At 39.0% G+C, this 18,901-nt stretch overlaps 1 protein-coding gene across 7 annotated transcripts in view; it reads right to left on the minus strand.

The window, feature by feature from the left end:
• Positions 1-3,847: 3,847 nt before the first annotated feature.
• The window catches only part of FUT8 (fucosyltransferase 8), a 330,583-nt gene continuing 315,529 nt past the window's right edge, over positions 3,848-18,901 (minus strand). For all 7 annotated transcript variants that reach the window (XM_006072122.4, XM_006072125.4, XM_044924842.2 and 4 more), the window contains 2 exons: positions 14,366-14,516; positions 3,848-4,856 (listed from right to left, as the gene is read on the minus strand). In XM_006072122.4, coding sequence (XP_006072184.2) covers positions 4,539-4,856; positions 14,366-14,516 — 469 coding nt within the window. In that variant the 3' untranslated portion in view covers positions 3,848-4,538. The remainder of the gene's footprint in view (positions 4,857-14,365; positions 14,517-18,901) is intronic.

The raw sequence follows: 18,901 nt of genomic DNA on the forward strand, positions 1-18,901 counted from the left end.
GAAACCCCAAGTCCCAGCATTCCTCAGACTGCTGACCACACCCACAGTCCAAACTATCTGTGCTTTCTGTACAAAGCAGTGCACATTCCCAGCCTCCACCAGATGCTCTCATGCCCAGCTGGGTGGTAAACAAACATGCTGCTTTTTCTTGGTTAATGGCCTTTTCTCTACCCACACAGGCAGTTAGGGAACAATAGCCTCCACAGGACACTGACTCAAAAAAGGAGGAGAGGTTACAGTTACAGATGACAGGTCAGCAGGAGCTCTGAACTCTCTTCCTGGCTCTCTTCCCAAAACATCAAATGGTTATGGCCATGACCTTCAATACACTGCTTTTTAAAAAAGTGCAGGTTCTGTTCTGATTGACATCGTTTTTAAGCAAAGGATGCCCTGGCCACATTCCCCTTGAGTATAAGGACACTGATTTGTTAAAAAAAACCTTTGAAATGTTTAGCTTAAGTTAAATGCCCACGAATACACAGTATTAACAGCACCATTATATCTCAGATTCAGGCCTATATTACCTCAAATTGTCCAAGAGGGCTGAGGTTTCCTTGTTATCTGGGAGATGCCAATGACAAAACTATAGTCTAAGTAATTAGCATAGGAACTGCGTGAACAATGGAACAATAACAAAGGAACCATTCACATGAGATCATTTTCTGTAGACAGATAAACTCAAGATTGTCTTAAGAATAAGGAGAGGAAAAAGCAGGTGGCAATTTAACTGGACTGCAGATGGCAAGGCTGAACTGCTGATTAGGTACTCAGAGATTCTGACTTGTATGAAGGAACCAAAAATGAATGTACTGTTGAAGGGCAACTTCAAACATGCATAACGTCAGTGAAAGTTGAAGCCAAAGAACTTGCCGTGGCCTGTGTCTGCCCTGCCAAGGATCCTGGAACAGCTTCTTCCTGTTTCCAAGACAGAGACTGCTGTCAAGAACCAGTAATCGCCAAGGCAACTTCTCCTTCATGCTTCCTTCTGGGCACTGCATTTAAAAAATTACCCAGAGTCTGCATCTGGCATAAATTAGGGTGTTATTGCCAAGTTCCCAAACCATACAACTATTCTGTACAGACTATTGATCCTGGCTATTGTACAGCCTCCCAGGAGAACAAATGAAGTATCAGGCAGTTGGCTGTGGTCAAAGAGGACATGTCTGCTGCACCTCAAATAAAAGAGATTTATTTTCACTGAGACAGAGGACATTCTTCTAGAGGCACCATTTAGACCCCAATACTTTTCCTTCTTAAAGAATACACAGTGATTGCATTCTAACTAAAAGATGATGACAATAATCACTCTGTGAGATAGCTTTTTACATGTGCTTTTTCTCTTATAAACTCTCAAGCCCCTCAGAAGCTGAGGCCATTCATGTTCTCAACAGGCTATGCTCTATATGATAGGAAAAAACCTAAAGATCAGAGAGGGAAGCAACGAGTCTCATTCACTTGGGACACAAAGAAATCCTGGAAGAGGGCTGAGAGCACTTTGACAACAGGCATGGTCTCTTTAAGTTCAGCTCAGCACTAAATTAGACTTGAGTGGCAGGACCAGGAAGAACTTTTGTAACTGTTTTGACTTTAGTGTGCATTACACTGGTATCCAAATTCAATGAGATCAGGCTAATAACTTTGTTCTAGGTAAGGCTCTTTCAGAAATGGGTCTAGTAACAAGGAAAAGACCCCAATCTTTGCCTTGGCCACTTGATCCAAAACCATGCAGACTTCGAAAGTACCAGATTTTCATGGAGAAATTACAACAGTGATGAAGAAATGTCAGTCCTCCCACCAGGGCAGCCTGTATGGCATGTACTTGATGATTTGCAAAAACGTGGCTAAGAAAAGCTATTCAGAAGGACGTGGTCAGCGGTATTCATTAGCCATTCACACCCGCAGGTTAAACAATTTGGTAGTTTTGTTTTTCTTCCTGCTTAAAGCTATTAAGGTCAGAATCTAAACAGAGACTCTTCCCTCCCCCACCATACTTTTTCATTTTAAATCTCTGCTTCAGAGTTTCACTTCCTGTATGACAAAGTTTTAGCACCTACTGAACAGATCTTCCAATGGATAACAATGATCAACATTTGACAAAATACGAAAAAGCTACTCAAAGTCACTGAAGTAGCAGACGAACTCTGGAAAGAGACTGAAACTTGGAAGAAGGGAAAGGTACAAGATGAGTTTTCCATTTTTATGGCTTTTAGGTGGATAGAAAACTGCCATCTTTCTGGCTGAAGAAGCAGAGGACGTCACAGAATCAGAGCAATGACAGCTGCTGGAAAGTGAGGATGGAAATCTCAGAATACAGAAAGCCAAAGAAAGGGCTTCAAATTCTATGTGTAAAATCTACCCTCATCTCTAGTTGACTCCTAAACCATATATGTATGGGGCAGACTCCAGGTAAAGATAAAATAATTTAGATTTTGTGCTGTTGCCCAAGACACCATTTACAGTTTGAGTCCAATGAAGTTAAATGTCTGCACAAACAAAAACATCAGTGTTTTTCAGAGGAATATAACAGAATCTACAACATAAACACTTACAATATTCAAGATACAATCTAAATTTACTTAATATTTGAATAACCATAAAAATGTGATTCTTTCTCTAGAGAAAAGACAAATAGAGACCAACTTTGAGATTAATTAGGTATTAGACTTAGCAGAAAAGGGTTTTAAAGCAATTATAACAACTATGTTCAAAGAAGCAGAAGAAAATGAGCTCATAATGAATAAAAAGATATCTCAGCAGAGGAAATAAAAACCCATGGTTACTGATGCTCTGATGACAAGTGAGATGAGAATTAGAAAATAACTCGTATTTCAAAGTACCTCTGCTCAGTTGGAAATTTTTGTCTCAAATGACTTACTTGTACCAAAACTAAATTGAAAATTGCTTACTAATACTAAACAGTTAGATCTGGGAGACTTGACTGGAAAAGTAGGAAGAATTTAGGGAAGTTTGGTGGGGATATTTTATACACAGGCATTTTCATTTAGAGATGACATGAAGGAGAGGATTTTTTTGTCTAGGATTCCTAAAATTTAATACCAGGCCTGCTACTGGTTCCTATATGGATCAAAATTTTCTTTCAGAAGGTAAAACGATGCTATGAAATACTCCTTCCAGGCATCTATAAAGAGGCAGACTGCTGAAGAGCAAGTGATCTTATAAGGAGAAAAGTGACGTTCAGAGAGAAAGCATAGGGGGCATCAAAGTCTTGTCTTTTGAAGTGATTCTGATGTAGAATTACTAAAAAGAAATACCTGGATGAGATAATCCCAAGTTCATTTTTGGTCTCATACCAGTTTCCCTCTACTTTGTTCACCAAACTCTATATACTGTTGGACACGCATTTCAGAAACAGAGCCAGCTTCCCAACACCACAGATTCCCGGTACTCTCAAAAGCAGGACATGATAGCAAAGGGTACAAAATCATTTCTTGGCTGAAATAACAGGACTCAACTCACAAAAAGTGACAATAGCCCCAGTAAGAAAGAACAAGCCTGAAATTATTAGTTCAGAAATGGAGGGGATAGTTCCTCTAACAGCAAGGAGTACGATTATTTGATTAATTAAAACAAATAAACAAGGTCCAAAATATTCATAGTAAAATAAAAACTCCCAAAGAGTGTTCTGAGCAACTCTATAACGTGCACCAACTAAACTTATTCAGTGTTCAAATGGACCAATGACTCTCTGAGCTAAGCCATTCAATCCAAAACAGAAAAATAAAAAAGTAAAGCAGAAAAACTGTAAAACTCCTCTTTTTATCATCATTTTCCATTATAATGCTGGCTACATCATCATTTGATATAAAATTCTAGAAACTCCACAAAATTCCTCTTTTTAAAATTTATTTTTTGTTATCAAAGAGAATGTCCAGAAACATTGAGTACTAAAGAATCTGTTCATGGCATTGTTTTACAAAAGTTCCTAATGGAGTGTGAATATTTTAATTTCTGTTGTATCCTTCACTTATTAATGATGAGGTGGATGAACCGGTGCAATTACTCAAAAAAAAAAAAAAAATTCCAGACAAAAACATCCATTCTCATTCTGAATTCTGTTGACTGGAGTGAATTCAGTGGTTACAATACCACCACTGGCTGAGAATCAAGCTCCCCACAAGAGGGAACTATTCAAGTCATCTCATTTGGTCACACAAGTCTCTCAGGTATAGGCACCATGTTTGAAGTCTCACACAAAATGTCTGTGTCACTTAAATTACACAATGTGGCAGTGTTTGTTTCATGGGGACATAGTCTTGAAAGAAGGGGTAACGTAGAAAACAATCTGTTTGCATGTTATACGTGAGTACATTATTGGACTGTGCATGGGTTTATGGGCACTGTAGCCCTTGTTAAAGAGCAGTTCCGCCAATGAAGCATCTGTCAGATCCCAGCTGCTCCTGATGCTGAAGATGTTGACTAATTTTAACCACGGGCTGTTAGGTTGGGGCCTTCTTCACGTACTGTTTGGCTCAAATGGTTTGAACTGAGTTTGGTGGTCTTTCTGGTCCATCTAAGCTTTATTTCTCAGCCTCAGGGTACGTGGGGTACTTGACCGTTTCTATCTTCTCTCGAACTTTGTAGGAGGGATACAGGCCCGTCCTTCCCAGTTTTCTGTTGACACCTTTAGAATAGCCATCCCAGTGATTTCCAGCCACGCCAATGATATCTCCAGGTTCCATGGGGATTTCATCCGCAGTTCGAGGTTCATGAGGATAAACAGCAATCTGGTTGTGGGCATTTTGGCCTCCAAAATAGTAGATGTCATCCAAAGAATGGAAGTTTGCAGAGGCATCGGGATGCAGCGTCTGCATGATCTCATAAGCAACTCGACAGACCTTGGGAAAGCATGAAAAAAAATCTGTTAGTACATGTGAGATCGCCTTTGTAGCAATCTGAGAGCCCTTGCCAAAGAGACAGGGACTAAACTAGGACCAGGGCTGAGAGAATGAGTAGATTCTAGCCACAATCCATTTGCTCTCAGATGATGGTACAAAGTCATTCTTCATTTCTTTGCCTGTATCTTTTTTCTAAACATAAAAGACAATTACAATTAGGATCTCGCAGAGAAAAAAAAGGATATGTATATGTAGTGCAAAGTATTTTGAGAATAAACACTTATTAAAGAGCCACAGAGTGCTGGGCAAAAATAACATAGTCTGTGCCCTTGGTGAACTTTAAGGTTCAGGATTATAAATACTTTACACAAATGCTGCTGCTCCCTTTCTTTCATTCAGTGTTAATAAATCACATACTCTTTCCTGCTAATTTAGATCTGGTCTCAGAACTCTTCTCAACAGAAACTCATGTAATTACTGATAATCAACTATTGCCAAATGAGCTAAAACATATCTGCCACTTCTGTTCTGAAGAGTTTTGTGTGTGATGTGTAGATAGCAGCAGTCTAGATTGAAACAAGAAGAACTAGCTTTGGGGAAGGTGCATCTACCTGATGCATTTAAGGCTACTTAAAAGATTCCTCTGTCCAAAGAACACCTATCATTCTCACTGGATGGCAGCTGAAATTCCACAGTCCTTGAACTTCAGACTTGCTAATAAAGGTAAACTATCTTAATGGAGGTATAACATTTTAAACAACTAACAAATATATTCATTATATAGTAAATGGGTTTCAGAAACTTTTTTAAGAATGAGTGAAAACAAAAGAGAATACTATCATTTTACTTAGAAAATTCTTCCATTATATACTATAAACAGAGGACTCAACTGAAGTCAAATTTTTCTTCATCTACAGTTGTAGTTAGTTATCTCAGTTAATGAAGCTTCATTGTCCCTGCTACTGCTGCTAAGTCACTTCAGTCGTGTCCAACTCTGTGCGACCCCATAGATGGAAGCCCACCAGGCTCCCCCGTCCCTGGGATTCTCCAGGCAAGAACACTGGAGTGGGTTGCCATTTCCTTCTCCAATGCATGAAAGCGAAAAGTGAAAGGGAAGTCGCTCAGTCATGTCCGACTCTTTGCGACCCCATGGACTGCAGCCTACCAGGCTCCTCCGTCCCTGGGATTTTCCAGGCAAGAGTACTGGAGTGGGGTGCCATCGCCTTCTCCGATTTTATTGACCCTATATCAATACTTTTGCACATATTTAAAATGATGCTAATAATAACTCTTAATCTTCTCAGTGGAGCAATTTAAGGTACCCAGTAGTTCTTAAAAACTTTGGCATTCACAATATCAAAACTGAATTCTTAAGTGTTATGAGTAAATAGAATCTGATTAGGTTAATAATCAACTTAAGTCTTTAAAAAAATCTGAATTTCAGGAACTGGAGGGGCACTTCTTAATTGCCATATGTAATTTGCAAATAAAACTAAAGTTTAGATAGTATTTTTAATTTTGCAGATAGGGACTAATTCTAGTGCTAGGATTTCAACTAGACATAGAACCAAGAGAATAAGTTTGCTTTCAAATCTGCTACTTTGTCAATAAACTAATTTTATATTGGGAATGTCACAGTATGATTGACATCACTGGTAGAATACTGAAACTATAACAAAATGAGGCTAAAAAAGATTTTGAACTTGAACTTCATATTTAGTCAGAGGCCCATACAGGGTACGCAAAATCAAGTGAAGATTTTGGAAAGAATCTAAATAATTAAAACAAAGCAGCTCCAATAGTAGCAAAGTACAATAACAATGACAGAGGTTAATATTTACTGAGTTTTACTTAGTTTTTTCTGTCAGACATTGCTTCCAAGGTCGAATTTAATTGTCAGGAGTCCCATAATATTCTATCATGTTTGTTTTATGGATGTCAAAGATCAGTGAAGGAAAATGGCCAGAGTTATACTATTAATAAGTGGCATATTCAGGTTTTGAACCTAGGCAGAATGTGTATACTTGTTAACTGCTAAGCATGTTTTTTCTTGCAGATCCTATTCCCCATGCTCACATTTTAGATAGCGTAAGGCCAAGGCAGGCCTCGGGAAAACCTGAGTTGTATTTTCAGGGCCCCTCCACCCCCTTTTCAATTATCCCTAGTCAGGGATACTAGATCTTATACTGCCTTGGGATGACCACAATGTCCATCATGGCAATGGACCCTGATGTGTCTTCCCCTTTCACTAATTAACTTCTCATTCTCATAAAAACAACACTGCCTTCAGTCCCACACCCTTAGGAATGTGCTTTCTTTTGAGGGTATTCCTAATGATCAGTTTATGTTTGGTAGCAATACGGAGGGGCCTGGTGGGCTGCAGTCCATGGGGTCGCTAAGAGTCGGACACGACTGAGCGACTTCACTTTATTTTTTCACCTTCATGCATTGGAGAAGGAAATGGCAACCCACTCCAGTGTTCTTGCCTGGAGAATCCCAGGGACGGGGGAACCTGGTAGGCTGCAGTCCATGGGGTCGCGAAGAGTCGGACATGACTGAGCGACTTCCCTTTCACTTTTCACTTTCCTGCACTGGAGAAGGAAATGGCAACCCACTCCAGTGTTCTTGCCTGAAGAATCCCGGGGACGGGGGAGCCTGGTGTTTGCCATCTATGGGTTGCACAGAGTCAGACATGACTGAAGCGACTTAGCAGCAGCAGCAGCAGCAGCAATAGTTGCTCTCATACTTTGGCCACCTGATGCAGAGCCATCTCACTGGAAAAGACCCTGATGCTGGGAAAGATTGAAAGCAAAAGGAGAAGGGAGTGGCAGAGGAATGAGATGGTCAGACAGCATCATTAACTTAATGGACATGAATTTGAGCAAATTCCAGGAGATAGTGGAGGACAGAGGAGCCTGGCATAATATAGTCCACAGAGTTGCAGAGTCGGTCCTGACTTAGTGTCCGAACAACAACAATCAATAGTTTTTGATGTATTAACCTGATGGATAACATACATACTTCCTTAAGCCAAAGAAATTACAAATGGTAGAGCTTTCAGATACAGAGGTGGGCCAATAAAAGGGGCTCCTTCTTATAATAATGGCAATAATGAGAGCAGGTGAGCCTACTGACCACTGTTCTAATAGCTGGGCTTGTACACACACTTTTTCTCAACTCATTTAACTCTCACAACAACCCTGTAACTTGGTTACTATTATTTATATTTTATAGCTGAAGAAACTATACTAATATTTCCAAATATTAAACAAAATGAATAAAGGGGTTAGTAAATGGCAGAATACTTTGGCCACCTGACATGAAGAACTGACTCACTGGAAAAGACCCTGATGCTAGGGAAGACTGAAGGCTGGAGGGGAAGACTGAAGGCTGGAGGAGAAGGGGACAATAGAGAATGAGATGGTTGGATGGCATCACCGACTCAACAGACATGAGTTTGAGTAAGCTCCGGGGGTTGGTGATGGACAGGGAAGCCTGGCATCCTGCAGTCCATGGGGTCGCAAAGACTGAGAGACTGAACTGAACTGACTGAAATGGCAGAAATGTAATTAGGACTTTGTCTCTAAACCACACACTCGACTGCCTTAGAGTGTTAGGATAAGAACCTAGAATAGTGCCTGCCTCAAAGTAGCCATTCAATAAATACCTTCTGAATGAATACTGCTCCATGTATAATACCAGTCCAGCAGCTGAGATGCAAGTCCACTGGTGATATTAATCCTTAAGATCCATATAGAACATTCTGAGTAATTAAATTTTATCTCTATGTTAACCAGGGGGCAATTTACTGTAAAGAGTTAGAAAGCTGACTACAGTGTCAATGTTTGCATTTAATCACTCCAGGCGTCCTCTCTGGGTGTTACAAATCCAAATCACATGGCAGGTAAATGACACCTCCCAGCTGATGTCAGTACTCATCTTTGATACTTGACAGGTAGCAGGACTGAGAGGAGCAGTCTCCATGGTTTGCAGAGCAGCGGACGGCCACATGCAGCATGCCTTATTTCACTCACTGCTGACGTGTCACTCTATTGTTTTTAGAACACTACTAAGCACACAGTTATGAGTAAGAGCAAAAATCCTGCCAAGGGATAAAACATAGATTGACTGTATTAAGAAAAAAATTTAAAAAGGAAGGAAAGTCCAAGGAAAGTCTGAATTTTGTCCCTAACAACCAGCTGAGCTTTGCATGAACCTCCAAAGCTTCCTGAGAGCAGATGGGATATTGTTTTTTTGTCAAAACAGACAGGGCCAGAAAGATCTCCCAAGTGTGAAATGTTGGAAGTGGGCTCGTGTCTCTCTGTGTGAGGCTGGGGTATCTATGCGTTTTTACTGTAAACTGCTCTATTTTGCTCTTCAGTGAGAGGACAGTATCTGCTGCTATTTCATAACCACACCTCCACGGAGATCCCTATCCAGAGCTGTCTGTCTGGAAATAAAATCAGTGTCTGGCTTCTCCTTCTGGGCTTTCCAAAATCTGATGCAAAGTATGACGAAGCCAGTTGTGTTGTGTGTGATTTGAAATGAAACAACAGAAAATGCCATAAGAATGTTGCATCAAGAATGCCAGAGGAAGTGTCGCAGGGGGGAAAAATTTTGTCCTATGGTGATTTTAATGACGGAGAAACTACTGAACAAATATTGACTGCTCCTTAAAAAACGTCGATTACCTATAGTCTTTAAAATGGACATCTACAACCATTTTTGTAAATGAGATTTCAAGTGATAAAACCTGATTCTAAAACTTGATAGGCAGTATTAAAAAAAAAAAAAAAAAAAACCCTTCTGATATTTTGCCCATCTGCAACTGAGTGAGCTGTCAACTGCTGTTATTTCTCCAAATGTAATTTCTTTGCTTCAGATTTAAGACGGTTTCATTAAATATGAAAATAAACCACACAGTAGATGCTTAGGGCATACACAACTTCCAGTAACACGGAACAAGGTTAGAGTATTTGGTAGAATAGTCTGGAATATGACTCACTGCATAGCTTTCAAAACTTAGTTGATGTTCTTGAAAAATACTGCCTCTAAATTTCAGACTAAATCCTAAAGCTTGTTTTCTTCAATTTATGAAGCTTTTAGGACAAACCTGGCTTTGAGAAAAAGCTTTGATGAAAGAATTCAGAAAACTAAGAGTAACAACAGTAACAAAATTAGAGAGCAGAGTCATATTCTTGGCTTTAAAAACTTTTCACTTAAGGAGAGACAATTCCCAGACCTTATTTGTGGATATAAAACCAAGGATGTTTAGAAGCCCTCAGGCTGAGAAGAATGGATCCAAAACCTTATAAAGAATCCTGATTAAGGAGTCATGACATTTCTGCCTATAGTTTCTCAAACATCAGCCAGGCCTTGCAATTTCCCTCCAACAACGCATTTTATTCTTCAGGATTTTCTACAATAGCACACCGTCAACAGATAAGCTCACTTGTTATACAGCATAAACGCTCTAAAGGGTAGTAGTGTACAGGAGACAGAAGGTTTACATGACTGAAGCTGTAGGACTGCCAAAGCATTATGAAGAACAGTCTGAACTTTTATTCCTTCTCACCATTTCTTGAAATGAGATTATCATCAAGGAAAATTTGAAAGTTGGTTGTCCATGTTTTATTCTGGGCTGAGATTTGGTTCTCATTGTTTTATTTTCTTGCCCCCCTTCCCACTTTCTAGCATGCCTGTGGCATATGTAAGAAAGCCTGCAGATTAATTTCCCTAAAGTTAAAACTATACATAAATTCACCTACATTTGCTACAGCAAATACTGTTACTTATCACTCACCCTTTGGGAATGAAGAGTTTTTGTTTTTTAAAATTCATTATATGTGTGTGTGTGTGTATAATGAATTTTAAAAAACAAAAACTCTTCATTCCCAAAGGGTGAGTGATAAGTAACAGTATTTGCTGTAGCAAATGTAGGTGAATTTATGTATAGTTTTAACTTTAGGGAAATTAATCTGCAGGCTTTCTTACATATGCCACAGGCATGCTAGATTTGTGGCGGATTATGTAAAGTTTAAAAATAAAATAAAATTTAAAATCTTCAAAAAAAATAAAAAATAAAAAAATAAATAAAATAAAATTAAAAATAAATAAATAAATAAATAAAATTCATTATATGGTAATGCTGTCCTTCAATAAGCTAAAGAAAGTTAAGACAGTGTCTTGGCATAGAAATTAATATGCTGAATGTTACTGTTTGTTCTTCTTTATGACGAACGTTACATGCATCAATGCACACAATGACTGTGTGGACCCTACACATCACCTATGACCATAAGTAGAGGTAACGGTGTCCTTGAATAGCATGTTTCATGTTCCTTCTAAAATGTGAGAACATATAGTCTGAAATGGGGCCATGTGAAAAAGAGCTGCTCACATAAATACTGTAGAGTCTAACAGGCAAAGATAGTCCTATACCTATTCCTATATAAATAAGAGCAGCTAACAATGCATTTAATATATTGCTTAGTACTATTCTCTGTGCTTTTTACCTATAATAACTCTTTAATCCTCACAAAAACTTTATGCAGTAGGTATTATTATTACTATTTTTATAGGGAGGGGAAAAAAGAGTCAGTGATAGTCTAAGTAATTTGTTCAAATGCCATAGTCACTAAGTGGTCAAAGTTGGATTTAAAACCCAGGTAGAGTGACCCCAGAACCTACAGTGCTTCATTCTTATTCCCTGCCTTATGAAGTTAAAAGCTCGACACTTATACCATCAGTGAGTTTTTCTCAAACTCCACTGCTGCTGCTGTTGAGACATTTTGGGGGCATTTTTCAAAAAAATCCCGATTTTGATTTATGGCAAGGGAACTATGAGCCAGTAACCAACTTCACTCACACCATAAAAATATTAAACTGTATCAAATGCCTTTATACTAAAAATATTTTCAAAAAATACTTAAGTGCAAGTAAGCTCAAAGATTTATCACCAAGTGTGGAATTATTCCACAATATCAAACGCTAGACCCATTAGTCATCAAGAAAGGAGATGATCACATTTAGCAAACTGCTACTCATTATATAAATATAAGATATTTTTACTATTAAACTTTTATTCTGAACCCTAACATAAAATGTCTGAGATATTCAAATCTATTTTGGGACACAAAATATTGGTTCAAATTAGGAGAGTTCTTTTGGATGAACTTTGACTTGCCAAGAGTTTTAACGAACAATATAATATATAATCACGAATCTTATTCCTTTGGACACAATCAGACCTCTCAGCACTCTGTCTTCATATAAACTGTCTTTCTGGATCTGGGGTCTGAAGAACACACTGAGGTTAATATTATGCATAAAATAGAACAAAGAAGTATGAACAATATGTTCTTCAAATCTGGACAGGTTTCCATTATCATGAAGTGACAGAGCTCCTGACTTCTGGGTCAAAAGAGTTGTGAGGCTATAAGGATCAAAAATTCTATAGCACATCACTGAAAAGGAAAAAAAAAAAATTTTTTTTTTCTTTCCAGAATGAGCCTAATGGCCTAATTAAAGAGAGCTGGAAGAAAGGAAGCAAAACACAGAGCACTTGTAAGTCTCACTGTCTACCTACATGTAAGATCTGCCAATGTTTAGACATGCTTATATTTAATTTTGAGTGTGTGTGTATGCGTTCAGTCGCTCAGTGTGTTCGACTCTTTGCGACCCCATGGGATTATGTAGGCAAAGATCAACTCCTCTGTCCATGGGGTTATCTAGGCAAAAATACTGAAGAAGGTTGCCATTTCTTCCTTCAGGGGGGTCATTCCGATCCAGGTATTGAACTGGCGTCTCCTGCATCGGCAGGTGGATTCTTTTACCACTGAGCCACCTGGAAAGCCCTTTGTTTAATTTTAGAGCTTTATAGTTAGAGCAGTGGTTCTCACAAGGACGATTTTGCCCTCCCACTTCCCCAATCTGGGATATTTGGCAATGGGCTGGAAACATTGTTGACTGTTACAACCTGAGATGAGGGTCTACTGGCCACGGATGCTGCTAACCATGCTATAGCGCACAATACGATGGCCCACAGCAACTTATCCAGCCCCCAAAGTCAATGGTGCCAGGTTGAGAAACCCTGGACTGAAGGAACAGACTTTAGGCCTAAAATTTACGCCTAAAGAGGAGATGGTGCATCTGGAAATTCTTGATTCAATTGCTCTAACAACAACCATTTGAAAATGTGTTATTTGTACCTGTTGATCACACAGGCACATAGCCAGATTATCAAAAGCAGTTTAGAGGGACTAGGTAGTTACAACTCCTCTCCCTACCTCCCATCAGAACAGAAAAGGGACCTTTGCAATGATAGGATCCTAACCCCACTTAGGGAGAAATATCAGCTATGGATGCCTTCACGTTTCCCTTCTGATGAGGACTGCTGCTTTGTGACTCCTGTTCTGGGTAGCTGTCTTTGGGTCTTAAGTTGTAGTCTTATTCCACACCGAAGGATCTCATACAGCCTTTGTTGGGGTAAGTATCTTTCCAACAATCATAACACCACACCATTGTGATAAAGTACATTGTCACATAATAAAAAACTTGTTATTTTCTTTATACTCTCTGCAGTATATCCCCATGTAAATGATGTGAATTTCCTTTTCACATTTTCTTTTCTCTGCTTCTTCAAGCTTTTAGGCATATATTTATCTTACATGCTTTATATTTCTTGGTAATTATTCTCTAGTTATTTCATGTGAATATTTTGCTCACTAGATTCTGGACCAGGTTAAGATCTGTATCTTCAATCCCATGAAATTCCCTCTACCCCAGCATAGATCTGAGCACAAACAACCATTTAATAGCTTGTTGAATAAACTAACCAGTAATATGCACATAAATAAGAGAGCTGAATAAAATCCACAACAAATATTTCTATGTTGATATTACACTGGGCAAATAAGGCTGATTGGACACTCATAAAAACATACACCAAACCAATAACATATAGTTTTTCTGTAATAGTTAAAGAATGATTATAATGTTATTGCTTAAATATATTGTACTATTTCTTGCTAGGTACGAATGTAAAAGGACTTGAAGAGGAATTACATTTCCTCTTTCTTATTTTCTACAAAGCAATGAGTCAAATTGCTGAGTCAAAATGCTGAGCATTTAAGTCTCTCAGTATCAGTGCACTGATGTGTAGAAATGGATGGATTCTGGTTACGTATTGATTGTATGCAAAATCAGAAAGTATGAAGTAAACTTACTTGCTGTTTCTGTTAAATGCTGTGAATAAGCCAAATACTTTACAACAACCCCAGTAGCTGGCTTCATTAGAGATGTATTCAACAATTGCTTGCAAACAACTAAATGTTCAATGTAATCAAAAAGCTATGCTTTCTGGAATCTTCTCATCTTTTCATAAAAGAGATCATTTCCCAATATTCAAACATTGCACTTGAATCATGATAACTAACATTTTTAAAAAAGATCCAAGAACTTCCTGACCTAATATAACCACAGAGTACTGACCATTTAAAAATGCTTACCTGGGATGAAAACGTACACACCAGGAAGTCTGCCTGGGAGAGAAAGTGTATATCCAGGATCACACCTCGAAGTGAATTTTCTGTGTATCGATTGTGTAGTCCAGCTGACCAAGAGATAGAGTTATCACTAATAAATTCATAATTGGGGTACCTGGAAAAAGAAACAAAATCTCTGAAATCATAGAATTCTATCAGGAAGTAGTATCCTATCAACAGGAGGTGGACTTTCTTTACACAGGAGTGCCTCTCTTTCCAACAGTAAGGAGAGCTTTAACTCTGGCACTCAATAGAGTAGCTGACAAAGCATCTCTGAATCCACTGATGGGGCAGAAACCATTCTGGGGTGTCCTTTATGTTAAAAGTTATTGGCATGTCATATAAAGGACACATATGCATCAGAACGTCCCTTTCAGTTCATGAAATAATTGAAAATAGAAAGCTCTTTCTTTGTTAACGAGTGACCTTGAAGAGCTTTTTCAACCTGCTTTCATTTTTTTTCACACCGACACATTTTCATTTTATACATTCCTCTCCCACTTTTATCCTTAAACTATCCTTTTCATCTTTTTAAAAGTGTAATTTATACATTGTCTTTTTCTTCCAGTTTTATTGATATATAATTGACATACAGTACCGTATAAGTGTAAGGCACAATGAACTGACTGACACACGTCACGAAATGGTTACCACAATGAGTTCAGTCACTATCCCTCATCTCCTAAAGAGACAACATTTTTTAAAAAGGCAAAAAAAATTTTTTCCTTGTGATGAAAACTCTAGGGATATAATGTCTTAACAACTTTCAATTGCTGTGGCTAGGACATTCAACACTACGTTGAATAAAAGTGGTGAGAGTGGCCATCTTTGTCTTCTTCCTGATCTTAGAGGAAAAACTTTCAGCTTTTCACTGCTGAGTATTACGCTAGCTGTGGGATTATCACATATTACAGCCTTTGCTATGCTGAGGTACATTTCTTCTACATTCACTTAGAGTTTTATTATAAATAAATGTAGAATTTTGTCAAATGCTTTTTCTGCACCTATTGAGATGATCATATGACTTTCATCCTTTGTTTTGTTAATGTGGTGTGTTGCAATGATGGATTTGCAAATATTGAACTGTCCTCATATCCACATGATCATGGTGTATGATCCTTTTAATGTATTGTTGGATTCAGCTTGCTAACATTCTGTTAATGATTTTTGTATCTTATCAATGATATTGGTCTGTAAGTTTCAATTTTTGTGGCATCTTCGTCTGGTTTTTGAATCAGGGTGACCTTTGCCTTGTAGAATGAATTCAGAAGTCTTCTTTCTTCAGTTTTTTGGAAGTACAGGCATTAATTCTTCTTTAAATATTTCATAAAATTCACCCATGGGGCCATCTGGTCCTGGACTTTTGTTTGTTGGAAGCTTTTTGATTAATCTTGATTCAGTTCCATTCCTGGTAATTGATTTGTTCATATTTTCTATTTCTTCCTAATTTAGTCTTGGAAAACCATAAATTTCTAGGAATTTATCCATTTCTTCTAGGTTGTCCATTTATTCACATGTAGTTGTTTGCAGTAATCTCTTTTGATCCTTTGATTTCTGTGGTGTTGTTATGGATAGATTGCTCATCTACACTTTGCTTAGTTCTGCTGGGGTTTGTTCTTTTGTTTGAAGCACATTATTTGTCACTTCATTTTTGCTTAATTCTCTGTGTTTATTTCTATATATTAGACAGGCCAGTTATGTTTTCTGTTCTTGGTGAAGTAGCTTATGTAGGAGATGTCCTATGGGATCCAGCTACATACTCCCTCCTCTGGTCAACAGAGGTTGTATGTGGGCTGAGGGGGCACTTCTGTTGTGCTGGGGCCAACTACTGTGGGCAGGCTGGGAGGGAGGGCTAGCTCTCAGCTTGGCTGGCTGTCATGTCCTGCCTTATGTGGGGGCTGCTAGCGGCTGGTGGGTGGGTCTGGGTCCTGACACAGCCAGCTACATGGTCTGGGGAATCTTAGGGCTGGTGCCAGCCCACTGCTGGATGGGGCTGGGTTCTGGTGTTCCTGACTGCAGGTGCGCAGGTCCTAAGGCTGGTCTGGTCTTGTTGGTGGGAAGTGCTAGGTCCCAGCACAGCTGGCTTTGGGGCCTGGGGATCCCAGTACTGGAGGCAATCACCTAGTGGGCACATAAGCCCCCAGTGCTAACAGGCTAGAAGGAGGACTTGAAAATGGAGCTTGCTAGCACCAGGGGCTCTGCGGTAGAATGAGCTCCCCACTGCCTGTGGCCAGGGTCTGTATCATCAAGGGGAGTCCCAATTGCCTTCTGCCTCTCTAGGAGGCTCCAACCTGCTTTCAAATTTGGTCACTGAGCTTTTCCTTTAGAATATAAATCTCATGATTAAATCTCATTTAAATTTTTAGTTTAGAATTTGTGGTATTTCAGACTTGTCTCCTTTAACTTCCATATGTAGGTCTGGCACGCATGCATGCTCAGTCACTTCAGTCGTGTCCGACTCTTTGTAACCCCAGGGACTGTAGTCCGCCAGGTTCCTCTGTCCATGGATTTCCCAGGCAAGAATACTGGAGTGGATAGATAGCCATTTCCTCCTCCAAGGGATCTTTCCAACCCAGTGATCTTCCCAGGGATCAATTCCGTGTCTCAGGAATTGCACATGGATTCTTGACTGCCGAGTTACTGGTGAAGCCCTAATCCCCATTAGCACCATCTTAACAAATAATGGTGATAAAGAAACCATTCTAATAAATTTATGTTAGTAAATTCCATGTAGATGTTCACCAACTAATATTGTGGTAGTCCTGAGAGGATATGTGTTAAAAATATTGAAACAGGATGTCTTTAAAAAATCTACCATACGTTCAAATAATTCTACTCTGAATCAGAGGTTTAATTATATTTCAGTATAGAGTGAATAAATTTTCTCAGTACATGTGATAGATCAGAGTTAAGTTGTCAACTTTGAGAAGTTACATGCAAAAGGGATAATCATTGTACTTACTTTATATAATTTTTTAATAATTAAATTAAGCACTGTAAACGGCTTAGAAGAGTACCTGGTATACAGTAAATGCTCAATAAATTTAGCTAATCAACTAGCTGTGACTGTCAAACATTCTTTCCTCAGACATCCACTTGGTTTTATCTCTTACTTCCTCCTTGTATCTCTGCTCAAATGGTAGCTCTTAGTGAGGAGTTTGGCAAACCTTAACCCTTCTACTTGCTTAATTTTTCTCCATGGCTCTTATCACTGGACATAATATTTATTTACTGTTTATTTTGGGCTTCCCTGGTGGCTCAGTGGTAAAGAACCTGCCTGTTAAGCAGGAGATCTGGGTTCAATCCCTGGGTCAGGAAGATCCCTTGGAGAAGGAAATGGCAACCCACTCCAGTATTTTTGCCTGGAGAATCCCATGGACAGGGGAGGCTGGCAGGCTACAGTCCATGGGGTCACAGAAGAGTCAGGCATGACTTAGCAACTAAATAACAACTGTTTACTGTCTGCATTCATTCCCACCTCCATCATCCCTAATTAGAATGTAAACTCTATAAAAAGAGAGGTATTTCTTCTGCTCTGTTTACTGTTATTCTCAGCACGTAAAAGTAAATCTAGAATGTAACAGAAGATCAATAAATATTTGTTGAACTAACAACACTTTCTATTCATAAGCCCTGAGACAGCAAGTGTCAGTTTAGGTGGCTTTTCCCACACAGTATTTCCCAAAGGTTAGAACTATGCCTTATTTTCCTTTGCATCACAGCATCTAGAACTCCACAGAGTCACGTGGATAAACACATGAACAGTGAGTGCTACCCACGACTGGGACGTTTTCCTAATTCCCTAACAGCTGCTTCACATTTCTCTTCATTCCACAGCCTCCAAGGAGCTTTCTCTCACTGCCTCTAATAATGACTGTGAAGGAAAAGTCTCTGAGCACTGTTTCAGACTGGTATTCAGTGATCAGATCCATTTGGCCTCATTATTTTTGACATTTTGCCCTCCCAGCTCTGAATCAGGGAGATGAAGGAAATGTCACGTTTGTTCTATAAAGAAAACAACCAAAGAGACTTTTAATGTGATGCATGTATCCAGGCATGGGGCTAAAACAGAAACAAATAAATATGAAGGCTGGAGGGTGAAGGATGAGGGAAATGGTTAAAACACACCAGCACAGGTTGTATCCTAGAGTAAAGACTAACTCTGTCAGTGTGGTATGGGCACTCAGTGGAACAAACAGAGTGATCCTTTTATTGAGAAGTGACACTAACATTATGCCCTTCCGAACTTAAAGGCCTCTTTCTGGCACCAAACCAAAAGGGCACCTAAGTTCCTCAGGCCTTATCTCTATACGCAAAAGAGCTTGATGAAAGATACTGAGTGTTGAAAAAAACACAAACAATGGAAATAATGAAGGAAGGAGATTCTGTACTTTCAACAATGAGCAAGGAAAACTCCACACAAACATGCTTCTTTCCGTCTTATGCCCACGAGTATGCAGCAGAGGAGGTCTTCCACTGTAAGGCTGCAGAGACTGGCAA

Source organism: Bubalus bubalis, chromosome 11 (assembly GCF_019923935.1).
Source record: "Bubalus bubalis isolate 160015118507 breed Murrah chromosome 11, NDDB_SH_1, whole genome shotgun sequence".
In the NCBI taxonomy this organism is placed as follows: Eukaryota; Metazoa; Chordata; class Mammalia; order Artiodactyla; family Bovidae; genus Bubalus; species Bubalus bubalis.